Here is a 14,640-nt window from a genome sequence, read left to right as displayed (position 1 = left end):
ACTGTAATTAAAAAATTTCGATACCCCTTCGGTTCTAATTCTATACGGGAACAAATTTCAAGGTTTTGTGTTAATCGTATTATTAGATGTTGAAATATTTTTTCTTTTATAATTCAGTAGAAATAATATAAAAAATGTTTTGAATGTGTCACAAAATTAAATAACTAAAAACCCGAATGTTGATTATTGAACTTCAAAATTTGATTGAGCATTCCTAAGTTTTACTAGACTACAAAAATATCACATTTCCCTTAAAAAAGGTTTTAAATTGAAATGAGAATTTGTCCAAGGGTTTTTTTAGTTGGTTCCGTATAGAACTAGAATATAGAGAGAGGGGTATGGGAACTCATTATAATAAACAGTATAGACCCTATTATCTGGATTAAACTGATCAGAAACCTACATCCCCAACTACTACGGATAATCGATGATCTACTCTTACTGTATTGCATTATTTGTCGCAATGATAATACTCACTGTTAACTCGGAATGCTTTTTTTTAAATGTACATTTAAGAAATTATGACCGAACAATTTAACTGTTCTCCCATCGAGTCATTTCGTTTATTTGGACCAAAATTTCAGTTAATATTTGAGGGAGCCTGTTTTTTATCTATTTTATTATATGGCGGATGAAATTCTTATTAGAATGTTTCCTTCGTTTGAATTGTTAAACAACACCATTCTTATGTAGAGTAATTATAATATTATTGTTGGGAAGAAGTCTTAATACCAGATCACCTCGAAATGAATTAACTATACCCACACGTTAGTGAGATTATTATATGTTTTTATGGTGTAAGCATAATTTGTGTTATTTTTAGTGGGATTCGATGAATTGTGTTTACGATATCTTTCTAATGAATAGTTGGTGTACATATATGTATGTATTATGTTTCTCTGATTAATCCCGACTTGTTGTCTCTAAATAGTATAATTATTTCATTGTATATTAAACAAGAGGAAAGGCGTATGAATTTATTATTTGTAATATTTATATTGCTGTACCAAATTAAAACTACCAAGATTAAACTATTGACAACAAAATTGCGTAATATGCAAATGGATTTATGGTACAACTCTATAGTCTATTGAATATTCGTTAAGCTGTCTTAACACTTGAAACAGATCTTTTAGTGTAACATCGCCGTGAATAGAATAAGCATTATTTGAATGTATTTGTGGGTATGAGTAAATTTTCTTTTAGAAAGTAACGCTCCATTCTCGGCAATGTTACATAACGTAACAGTTTACACGAGTTTTTATTTTCTTGTAAAATACCTTATACGTAAATGTTGCAATGTTAAAAATCCCCTGCTTACTTTTAGTTTATAATAATATATATTATATATAATAGTTTTGACTGCATGAAATATGCTATGGAAATGAACAAACACCTTTGAGAGTTGAATTTTTTGAAATTCGTATCATACTTGATAATATGTATTTATATTGTGTAGGGTAGTTTTGTATTTCCCTATGCCATATCTTATTTATAACCTTTGTAATTGCTTCTTAACCCAGCTGCAGATGTAATTGAGTCGCCTATTTCCAAAATTCACTTTGTCCATTTTGTTTTGTTTTGTTTTGAGAAATTCACAAAAAATTAGTATGGAACCTTTACATATAAAAAATAACCATTTTATTTCTTGGGCTATTGGGCGGGTGATTTTAATATTTTAACTACAGAGCTTTTCCAATCAAACACTTGAAAGTTTTGCGGAACATGATATACTTTACCCATATAGAATGAAAGTTTCAAAATACTCACTCTGGAACAATGGAGATATTTGAAAATTGTCACCAGACGGACAGACCAGATGCATTTTGAAATTGGATGATATTTTCAACCGTTATACTGACTGCAAAAGACTAGTTTTGGAAATGTTTATAGAACATGTGTATGTCACTTTGAATAAGGAATAATATTGCATATTCAGTTTGTTTTTGGTTAAAACTGGACAATATGATTTTTGGAAATGGGTGACTGAATTGTATACTCGCCCATTTATTTTGCACTTGTATACATGACTGCCATATAGCCTTGATACTGCACAAATGTACATAAATGGTATTTATTTACCTTGAACCATGTCGTTCAAAATGCAATGAAAAATATTCGACTGTTTCATAATTGTGTAAATCTCTGTTACACATTCAGTTATACACGAGTGCACAGTATAGAAATTTAAACATTTTCATGTCGCTTATACAGTCATGAGTTTTGTGTAATATTATCATACATATGCTTATATTGTATACTTGTGAAAAATAAATGTGCAAGTATGCAGATACGTTTGTAGCTGATTTTAGTTTTCGCTCTTCCAGTTACAGGGGCTTTACAATTGCATGGATTTATTGTTGTCAGTATGATCCATAAACAATATACATGGAATATTCACGTCAATAAGAGTTATAAAGTTTCTAACCTCATCAGGGTGTAGCTAGAACTATCAGGCCCCTATGCAAACACCGTGCAACCTCTGTTTTTTTAACATTGTGCAAATGATGCGAGCCGAACGAAATATAATTTGTCATAAAAGTTCAACATGCGTCCTTTTTATGTTATGTTTATTATTATATTCGTAATAATAATAGTATATTCATTGACATGTTTTCTTTTTCAAGTACATGCGGAACGTTTTTTAGTCATCTTTACACGATTTAAGAATATATTCCTCCGACGCCATCACAAAACAAATTGACGTGCAAACAGGTCGACTATCACTCTCCGAATGGCAACGCGGCCGAAATTTCATTCCACATACAGTTGAAAATTATTTGCCGTTTCACTTATGTACGCTCTTAATAATATTTCCTTCCTACTCACTTTCATATTACGGATTTGTGATACCAATTTGGTCCCAGTTGTTATAATATGTTATCTCTTTCAAGAATTCTTAATTACTACATTCCCACCAATTAAACGGTTTGAGATCTTGGTGTGATTTATTTTTAAACTATCTTATTATCTATAAAATAGGAATTTCATTAACAAGTATTGGGACTGAGAATTAGGCGTCATTGGGTCCCAATACCATGCATACTCTTGCGATGAGGTAGTTAAGTCATGAACCTCATGCGTGTTAAAATTGTCATGACAGCAATTGTTTACATAATATTATCAATTTTTGTCGTGATAGTAGTATTGTCGGCAATAAATTTACGCATGTGTGAATCCCCTATTATGTTTTTGTAAACATTACTACACAAAAGTGGAATATGTTAATCACGAATACTATTTAAGATGATGCAAGTATGTATTAATATAGAAGTAAGAACTGCGAAGTGTAAAAATGATTTGTTATCAAGTTCTTTAATTCCCTGTATAAAACTGTTTTGAAGGTAAATTATATAGTTCCCATTTGCGGTGTAAAGGATTTCTGTGAATTTTAACAGATCCTTTTGACGGCCTAATATCTTCACACACCAGGGTGGCTTTTATACTGGATTATTTATTATGTAAAGATTCATAAATTAATTTTGTAAATATGAATGTTGCATATCTGTTAAAATGTGATGGATTGACTTTTGCTGTATGTACGTACATGGATGTTGCATTATATTTTTAGAATATTTAATTAATGAAAATGCATTTGTTACAAATATATCAGTTGTCTTTAATCCACATTGATGATCAATTTATTGAATAAGAAACAAAAATAACCTCATGAATTCTTAATCGATTTATGTCATGATTGATTTTTATACAATTTTTGTCCCCCTATTGCAAGAATAATATATATTTTTTTAAATGTGGTAAAACTGTGTATACCTTTTTTTCTGCATTAAAAATAAAATTATGAAATTGAGTTCTATGGTTTTAATTAAAGAAATACTCATTCTTTACATCTGTCCTGTCGTTCTTATAGGTGGTGATTTTGCAGGTAGGTGCATTTGTATCGGGTGTTTTTTTAAGAGGTATAGAACTTTAAGCTGGCAGCACTTTTTTAATTGGCGGCCATTTTGTCAGCTGTTAAGTGATTTATGTTTAGTTTGGTTTGGCATTTCAACATGAATAGACCGACGCCTGAACAACGCTTCCAAATTGTGAAAATTTATTTTAAAACAAGATTGCCGTTGATCCCGATTTTCATAAGCGAATTTTGTTTAGCGATGAAGCTCACTTTTGGTTGAATGGATACGTCAATAAACAAAACTGCCGTATTTGGAGTGATGATAATCCTCAAGTGTATGTTGAGACACCGTTACATCCAGAAAAATTGACTGTTTGGTGTGCTTTATGGGCTGGTGGAATAATTAGTCCGTACTTCTTTAAAAACGATGCTGGCCAGAACGTTACAGTCAATGGTGACCGCTATAGAGCCATGATTACTGACTTTTTCGTTCATCAATTGAACAACCATGATGTGCAGGAGCTGTGGTTTATGAAGAAAATATGCTTCAACAATAATAATCAAGATGGCGACATAAACTGCACTTATTGACAAAATAGGTGGTATTGCCACATTTCAATAATACTACTTAAATGAGGAGCAAACATTCAAAAAATGATTTGTCACACACATAGATGTTCTAAATATAGAGATAGGCAACGAAGCGGGTTACTCATGCAACCAAATGAAGCATGTCGACGACAGCCGACAACTTACGAGAAAAAGCGACGCGATAAAAAAACGCAGGGCATCACTGAGGATTTACGTTGGCCCTTTGACCGTAGTACCTTACGTAGTTACTACGTACTCATATAATATAATAATGTTCAGCGAAGGAAGGTTTAAAATAACAACACTGTTAGGATTTTAGTATAATTATATTTGAATGTTGGGAATTTATGAAAAAATAGGTAGGTTATTTAGGTACTTACTCTATATGTCTTTCAAAAGTAATACAAGTAATAAAGTAATTAAAGTAAATAAAATTATAAAAGGTTATTAATATATATTATGTCATATTATATTAATCAAAAATAAAGTTTACATAAAGATATAGAAAACACATTTTTAAATTCTTGCAAATATCCCATCACTGTAATTAATTCAGCCCTAATTAAGTTTAACTTACACATTTGTAATTAGTTCGGGTTTAATTAAGTTATACTACATTATAATATATATACCTACAATATATATAATATATAAACAACTTTCCTTTCCTAACTTATATAATATCTGCGAGACGTGGACCCTCAACACAAGAGATGTCCAAAAGTTAAGAGTCACACAGCGAGGCATGGAGAGGTGCATGTTGGGCATCACGCGAAAGGACCGTAAGAGAAACGAATGGGTTAGGAAGCAGACAAGAGTACGCGATGTAATAGACGTTGCCAAACAGCTGAAATGGAGATGGGCGGGGCACATTGCTCGCCGAAAGGACGGCCACTGGACAAATGCCGTCATCCAATGGTACCCAAGGGGTACGAAACGGCCACAGGGTCGCCCTAAAAGCCGCTGGATTGACGAACTGGTAAAGTTCGGCGGAAATACGTGGCAGCGAACGACACAGGACCGAGAGAGTTGGAGAAAGCTTGGGGGGAGGCCTTCATCCAGCAGTGGATTGACCCCGGCTGATGATGATGATGACATATCTATAGGTAGGTATATGGATTATAAATATCTGAACACAAACACGTCTCATAATCAATTAATATTGTAAACAAAATAAATATATATATATATCACGTTATTCACAATTTTTAAAAAGTGAATAATATCAAAGTATCAACGCATACAATGATATAACAATGCTCAAATATACGATACAATCAAAATGTGTTACTTATATTCAATTATAATATTAATAATCAATGCGTTCACTTAAATGCGGTCCTGAGCAATACAAACACAACTGCTGTGTAATGGTATGTAAACAGAGTAATTCGGAACGAATTTAAGCATGCGTTATGCAGCCGAGTTTATTTTAGATTATTATTTTAACATGTATAAAATTAATTAAATATACTCATTTGTGATACGTCACGGCTCCTAAGCATTTATTCTTTTCATTACTGTCGTTTTTACAATTTAACACACTACACACAACCATTTTTACTGAATATTACCTAGCTCAGTTGAACCTTCCACGTTGATTTACCAATGCAAACTGAACATCAATGTGACGCACGTTGAAGTGCTACCATAACTTGATTACCAGCCTGCCTCACCATACTTTCATATACGTTGCCGTCCCTAGGTCACACATTTTGAAAAATGCCATTTATTGTCAATTCTGATAGTCCATATTTAAATCTATGAAAGGAAACCAGAATCAGTGTTCAAAGAACCTTTTATCCTATAAAAAAATATAATGCCTTGATTTTCATTCAAATAGTGTTTTGCCCACAAGTTTCATGCAAATCGTGTTTTGTCCAAATTTCAAATCAAAAAATGAACCACTTCCGCGAATTTTGGATTATACAAAATACCAGGTTTAAAATTCTTTCCTTAAACAGTTTTATAATAAAAAAACCATTTTGAGTACAATATGTTTTTCTTGATTATCTCAGCTCAACATCTGTGTGACAAATCACGTTTTGAATGTTTGCTCCTCAAATATGAAGAGACCATCCTTTGTAAGGAAGACAGTATATATAATAAATCTTTTATGCTTTATACATTGATTAACCAAGCAACTATTCCATGGTGAGTAAAGCCAACATTCTTGGATTAACAAAATACACTATAACATACACACTACCTATTAGAAAAAGTTTCTTGAATCTTCTCATATATGTTCCCCCATTAGAAAATAACAGGGAACATTTTATGAAAATAATTTTTGGATGGTTTTAGAAGACTTTCTGGTCATTTGGATGGTTTCATTAATAATTATCATATCCTGTATAAAGCGTACAGGTTGCAATTGTATCGTTCTCCACCTCAACCGTGTCATTGGCGGTTTCGAAGATACCACGCAGCACGCTCACTCAACCGAGCTCTACACTCTTTGTTATTTTACAGAATATAGGTTCTATTAATTAATTAAATATTATATTTTCCGTACGTCTTTTACACCCTAGTTTCTTAATGAATTTATAGTGACTGGTTTTATTTATTTAATTTCCATCTATGTTACTTAAAAAATGAATGACTGATCATAATTTTTCAGTATTCTTTTATTGATGGTAATGGGGATGTTAATATTATGCTGACACTAAATTTAGGGGGAAAATTAGAAGACAGAATTGTGGTGTCGTTAATTATTTATTTGTTGTAAAATTTTCATCACACATTATTCAACAGTTTTGTGAATACATTATATAAAATCTTTGGTACTACATTTTTGACTAGAATTTAAATACTTTTTATCTTTATGATTGTACTTACATAAGACTTACAATTCTATTTAGTACTCAGCTGGGTGATATGTTTATACACATTACATTTTTTCAAAAGGCAAATTCGGTAAGTCTTATTTGTGCTCCACGATGGTCGTTGAAGCTGTGGGTGCGGATTTGATCCATTAAACAAATGGCTAATAACCATCTCCGTAAAAAAAAATCTGTTAATATAACCCCCACTCTGTAGAGGCCCATAAGGTCTGCTTAGGAGTGAACATGGTATTTTTTTTTTACTATGTTTGATCCCTGGGGCTCCACAGAGTGGAGGTTGTATTAACAGATTTTTGTTTTTACCGCTTGCTCAACCTATTAAGTCTATACACACATTGAAAAATAACATGTGAATTTTCCCCTGACCCGGGACCCACAACATTATAGGCCGACATGACACCACTCGGCCGTTGTGAGTTCTACTTATTTGTATTAATTTTAAAATTTAAATACCTATTATTGTTTTCATTATTAATTATAAGGCAGGTTATTCGTCCCACAATTTATCTTAGGTAAGTAGATCATTTTCAAAATATATTATTTTATTTTTCACATGCACATTATATTTTTATTATCTTTTTCAAATAGGATATTATTAATATATCAATAGCAAACATTTATCAAAATTTTAAATTCAACACGTGCATGGTAAGACATAATTATAATTTTTTTGGCAAGGATGTAGAAGAAACCCTTCTTCTGCCAGATGGAGCCTTCTATACTTAGTTTTCCTATCAAGATTGCTGAAGCACAATTTAATATACGTGCTACCATTATATGCGATATTAACCACAAACTCTTCACCGTTTGTATGAAAATTAATAGACAACTAGGAGTCCTTTCTTGCTTTACTTTCATAATATAAGGCTCTATCTTTACAGAAGACGCAGGTTTTTGGATAAATTATACAGATTATTATTGTAAATCAACTTTCTAATAGATTTGAGAGTTTTGAAATATAAATACTGTCAGGTAAATGTCTGTTCTGCCTACTATAATATGATTTAAGGTTGGATACATATTGCAAGATGGTTTGCAAAGTATTTTCAAATATTTGTTTTTACTAAGTACAACTGAATACTAAAATGTATGTCGATGGGTTCAATGCATTTACGTTAAATCTCAAGTTTTCGTTTGAGGTAGATCATTAAATTTATCACCAAAAATAATATAAGTATATTAGTCATATAATATGTCAGTCATTTAACTAAAGATTCATTACATTTATTTTAATACGATCATTAAGAATTTTTATTGCATGTTAGTTTCTGTGTTAAGTTCAAAAATTATGCTGTGCCTACTAAAATCTTATATATAATAATATATACCGGCCAACGTGTTTTGGTGTGAAAGGACAGCAGTGAGGGCAGGAGTATATACATGTACATGATATGAAGGATGGATTTGTAGCAAGTGGGAGATGAAAGTATAGTGATGTAGGTACATAAAAGAATAAAAGGGATTAGTGGGAGGACCAGGATATAAGCGTAACATTTTTGCGTTAATAGTTACGATAATAGTATAAAACGCTCGTCTGCATCACATTGTACGTTCATAGGGTATTTGAGAAGATATTGCGCCAATCAAAAATTGCACAATCGTCAATTTCGCCTTCGATTTTCGATCGATTCGAATTTCTTATTCAATTTTCTCACAGCATACAAAACTGGACATACAATATCTATGCACTATACATGACATTAAGTCTTAAGGGGGGAGGGGGCCAGATATATACAATTTAATGATTTGTGACGATGGGGATAAGGGGGTTGTCACAAAACTAACAAAATATCGAAGTTCAAAAAATCGGGGGATAAAAGTATTTTATGACATTGGGTGAGGGGAGTCAAAAATTCGGTAAATCATGTGACGTCATTTATTGACGACCCCTAATCAATAAATAAAATATATTTCTCTAATAGTAATTAAAAGAATAACACACAACTAAAAAAGAATATGAAATGGTTTCCTATTATGTATTATTTAAACACCTCAATATAATTAATGACAATAATGTTTATAACAATGTTAACAATTTACATTTCAAATATGATATTCTATAAAAAGGCAGTGCGGTGACATGTATAAGGCAATCAAATGGATAAATCCATTAAATATTACAACCATGAAAACATAAAACTTACAATAGGTTTGTTTATTAATATTAAGTAAAGTGTTTCTTATTTGAGCTAATATTGAAAACAGTGCAACACACCGATGTGAGGAATAGTATTAAAATTGTTTACATAGTTGCAAACAGAGGTAGTGACAAGTGTGACACGTATACAGGTGGGAAAATCGAGAGTAAGCCATAATTTCCTATTCAATAGGTGATCTTTGGCAACCTCACATATAAATAGATATTAATAAACACATTGAATATAACACTAACAAAAATATTAAATGATCAAGTATTCTTTACTATGTCAAGTTTTTAAACTCATTAATTTTAGTAATTGGTACACTATTCAAAACATTATACAGGTATTTCATGATTTATGATCATGTTACGTTTCAACATTTTGGTCATAATTCAAACAATACAGTCGATTCCAATTAATTGAGACACATTGGGACTAGGGCATTTTGGGCCAATTAAGCGAATTCCACATGAAATTAAACAATGAATGATTTTTCTAAATTTATTAAATAAATGACAAAAAGTAAATTTACACAAACATCGCATACGCGAGGCCATGTAGCAGTACGGTAGTGGCAGTCTCCTACAGGCCCAACAATCGGTGCAATGCTGTTATATATTATGAGATAACATCATATTAAATTGTTTGTATATATTTTTCTCTTGAGTTACCCCGATTAGACTAGGAAATTCTTTCAATTCAATTAACTGAAATCTTCTGAATTTTTAAATTATCCAATTGAAATAACTTTTTGACCACTTACATATGCAAAAATTAAGCAATAATATTTTTTTTTTGTCTCAAGTGCGAAATGTTGTGAGTCGAGGAATACCTGCGCTTTTAACATTGCGTTTCTAATAATAGTCAAGACATTTTCACTTGCAGTGCTGGATTAATAAATTGTTCACAAGATATTAAAACATGTTCATGTCTAGATCTTCATCTTCTTGTGCCTTCGCGTATTGGAGGCCAACCACCGTAAGAGCAAACTGTACTCTATTGACTGCACTTGTATCAATTATGGATTAGCCGTTTTTTTGCCACGTATACCATTCTTGAGATTGATTTAAATGTTATAATTTTCAAGTGATATATTTGTTATTTCTACATGTGGTTTTAAAATAATGATATACATTCTTGCAAGAAATTTAAACATACATTAAAAAAAAGCTCAAAAGTTAACAAAACACTTTTTAAAGCCAAATAGTTTGATATGTATAAGAAATAAGACGTGAAGAACAATATTTTTGATATGCTTGAATACTTCTCGTAATTATTATATCTTGATTTTAATATGACAATCTATTATAAGTACATACTGTGGTAATAATATGAATTGTAAAATTATACGCTAGGGCAGTATTTGGCCATGTGTCATGATGTACACAAAATATTTATTGTTACGATCACCCTTTAGTCATAAGATGGCGGTCGGCATATAGTAATTACAAATAGAAATGCAAAAATTAATTCTGTGGCTTGCAGCGTTAACATAAGCGCACACATGATGTACTCAAGTCGCAGGATATGTGATTGACACACCAAAAGGTATGTAATACCCAATGCGGACGGAAATGTCAAAAGTACGGAGATGCAGACAGGGAGAGCTGAAAATAAAAAAGAAAGATAATTAGACAGATATACATTATCACGTCACATCATGCCATGACACATGAGTTCACGGTAAGCACGCACTATGGGCAAAAAGTTTGCATATATATGTTACGCCGAATGTGCGAAATTGAATATTACATGAAATGGACAAAATTTTGCCTAAATCATGAAATATGCAAGCCCGTTGCCTTATTCATGAATTAGACAAAATATCTAGAGAGTGCGTGAAATCGGCAGTAATTTTTCTGCCTACTTCATGTCTTGGACAAATTAGATAGTAGCGCTACGGTGGTATTTTTTGCAATTAAACTAAATGTATCAAATGCTCATGCATTGGTCAAAATATACATTTATATTATCTATGGTCAAAATAGATGATCGCGCTCCGTGGTGTTTTTTGCAACTAAACAAATGTGTCAAATGTCATTGATTATAATACCAATCAATAACTACAATGACGTTCATATCCATTTACTATGCGCAAAAAAAATCTAGAGCTATAATATGATAATGGAAGAATTTTATTGAAAAGTATTTTCGCGATTTGATTTGTGCTTGGGTATCAATTGTGCAATGGTCGATTGAATGTTTGTGATAGTTTGTTGACACTTGATAGCTAACTTCAAAATGGACATTCAGTTGAATAATTTAATTCAGAATTACAAAACCTAACCTAACCTAACCTAATAATATTATATTATGTCCAATTATAACTAATAAAACAATCCGTATTAAATTTACTTTTTCTTCTGTCATGTTGACAGTTCAAGAATTCCATACCGTGGCGAATTCATGTACTCAGGAGAAAAATTACCTAATTCATGAATAAAGCAACAGGCTTGACTATTACATGAATTAGCCAAAATTTTGCCCATTTCATGTAAAAGTCAATTTCGCACATTCGGTGTAACATATATAACAAAACCGCACTGAAGCCATCTCACTCGTATCACCTTGTATCGCCAATCTCACACATGATAGAACATTTGTTTATTTTCTATAAATTTACACATTTTCAAGTCGTGTGATTTTATGTATCTTTGTTTTTAGTAGTTTGAAAGTAGGAGACAGGAGATAAACCCTGAATCTAAAATTTGTTATGAATGCATGTGCACCATTATTATGTAGATGTACTATCAGAAAAATGCCACAAATAGTATGTCAAATTCAATTACAAAGAGCTATAAACTCTTGTTTATAGTAACCATAATTGAGCCCATATCCGGAAAATGAGCGTTATCGTGAAAACGGCGTTCGGAGATATTGGCAGTTAAACATTTCAGTTGGGTGTTGTGGAGATACCCATTTTCGAAAATATTTAATTCTTTTGAATAAAGGTGGTTTGAGTAATTGAGAACACTGTTTATTAATCAAAAAAACTTTATTTGATAAACAACCATGTTTATAACAAATATAGGAGAAAAAAAATAACGCTGTTTTTCCGTAAAACGGTAAATAATTGTTTAAACCATTGAAAAGTTTTAGAATGTTCAAAGTTGGGTCATCAAAGTAGTTGCGAGATGTTTGTCTTTTATAATGGGAACGATTATGTGGATATAGTGCCCAGTTTTCTTCATCCGTTTTTCAAATTTCTCCATCAATCTTGTGCGGCCGATTGGTGTGGTATCCTCTGCGTTCTACCACAGGATTATAGTTTTTCCTGGCATCTTGTATAGTTCGTAGCCTCATTTCCGAAATATTCAAAAGTGATAATATAAACTTCTTACACACATTCACATTGATTCTCTTATTTGGTACAAAATACTTCCATTGAAAATCCCTCACCTTTGGATTTGCATCAACAACTTGAAGTTTTAGGCTTCCGTTCCAAATATGTAAATAGCAGTGCATCCTGTTGAATTTGGTTTCCTATTTCCCAAAACTTGGAAAATAGATTATTTTGTTCAACAACTGAAAATAATGTATTGCACAACTTATGACAGCACTTATCCACATACACATAAGTTTTTTTCTTGATAATCTTGCCTTTGAGTTTTATAATTTTTACCACTATTTCTTTTTGACTTATGATTAGTTTCTTTAACGACTCGCCTTTTTTAGAAAAACAGATTTAGATTTTATACTTTGAAGAGTTTCATTGTCACTTTTACTACTATCTGACATGATAAAACTGAATTATTTAACGTAAAAACAAACTTATCGCAATAACAAATCGAAATGACGCAACCGTCCGCAAGCACGAGTTGTGTGTATGTCATATACGGATAAACACCCTATTGTTAGAGTATCAAAGTAATATTTTGTGAGTGCATGCATAGGTGTATAGCGCGTAATTTAAACGGATTTAGTGAAAAACAGCGTTATCGCGATAACGCTCGTTTTCCGGATATGGGCTCAATTGTAATAGATCTGTTAAATATAGGCCAGTATTAGTTATGGTATAAATACAAAAAATGAATTATAAAACACAAAAAATCGTAAGGTTTTGACATCGTATTTTTCATAACAAAAATCGATACAAGTCGGTTATCAGGAAGCCAGCGGCAAACACATTTTGAAAATAGCCGATATACTGGATTATGTGTTAGGTTGGGTTAGTTTGGGTTAGGTTAGGTTTTCATTCTTGAATTCATGAATTTTACCAAAATCGGCTATGACAATAAAATTAACGCGGTTCCCGCCTGGCTTCCCATAACCGATTTGTACCCAAAAATCTTTTGAATAAAACATAATAAATAATTCTTTCTAAAGATACATAGTTATATTTCAGGAAATACTTATTTTACATTTGTTTTAAGTACTTATCTATTCATCGAATTATCAAATTTTTTATCACAAAATATCAAAGGTTCGCATTGTATATTGTACAAATAAAAGCAAGAATCATCTGTTTTTTTATGCCAATATATCGTAATAATATTTAACTATTGATGGCTAGGCATTTTCTTCTTGAATCACTTAAATTACTCTTATTTTAAATCATTTTTAACTCCAAACAGCAAATCTAAATCAATTTAATGACAGAACGATGTACCTATGTAGCTGGTTTGCATTTAAATAAATTCTCACTTATTTAGATAGTCTTGGCATAAAAAGTAAATTTTACACCAGAATAGGTACATTGGTTTGTTTTTATGCTTATGTCTCTCCCAAGAGTCCCAAGTGAAGACTATCGGTGTCCACACTGTCGGAGGTGTATTAGCAGACTTTTGTAGTAATATAATAGCTATCTAAGGTTTTTACGTACTGTGTTCACTTAGATTTCCTCTCCGTCCCAATACAATTCGTATAGTTTCTGTAATGCATAGTGCAATTAAAACTCCTGCTTCTGTTGCTAGTGCATTCTCCGCATAAGGCAAGTTGACGGCTTTTAAGAGTTCAACTCCCAGTTCAAAAACAGCGAACATTCCGAAGTAAAAAGAATTCAAATACAATAATATTTCATATGTCAGACTAGCGTTCACCATTGTGGGTTAATTAATTTTACTAGCGTATAATGAGGCACGGGGTAAAAAGGCAGAGAAAATAATCTAGACGTCCAGTCTACCAACGGCAAACTATAGCCATAGTGGATATAAATAGAAACATTCCGGGCGAAGAAGATCGCACTCCGCTCTATTCCTATTCCTGTTTA

The 14,640-nt window shown here is 31.9% G+C and overlaps 1 protein-coding gene across 1 annotated transcript; it reads right to left on the bottom strand.

Annotated features, from left to right (window-relative positions):
* Window positions 1–7,152: 7,152 nt before the first annotated feature.
* Window positions 7,153–14,639, bottom strand: LOC147065522 (transmembrane protein 216-like). Its single transcript, XM_085956696.1, has 2 exons — window positions 14,254–14,639; window positions 7,153–11,038 (listed from the first exon to the last, which is right to left on the bottom strand). The coding sequence occupies exons 1-2, from the start codon at window positions 14,471–14,473 to the stop codon at window positions 10,845–10,847; spliced, it is 414 nt and encodes a 137-aa protein (XP_085812822.1). The 5' UTR covers window positions 14,474–14,639; the 3' UTR covers window positions 7,153–10,844.
* Window position 14,640: the final 1 nt, after the last annotated feature.

This window comes from Rhyacophila brunnea, unplaced genomic scaffold (genome assembly GCF_057557595.1).
Source record: "Rhyacophila brunnea isolate RB1 unplaced genomic scaffold, BYU_Rbru_1.0 scaffold_6, whole genome shotgun sequence".
Lineage (NCBI taxonomy): Eukaryota > Metazoa > Arthropoda > Insecta > Trichoptera > Rhyacophilidae > Rhyacophila > Rhyacophila brunnea.
This window is presented reverse-complemented; position numbering and strand designations above follow the sequence as displayed.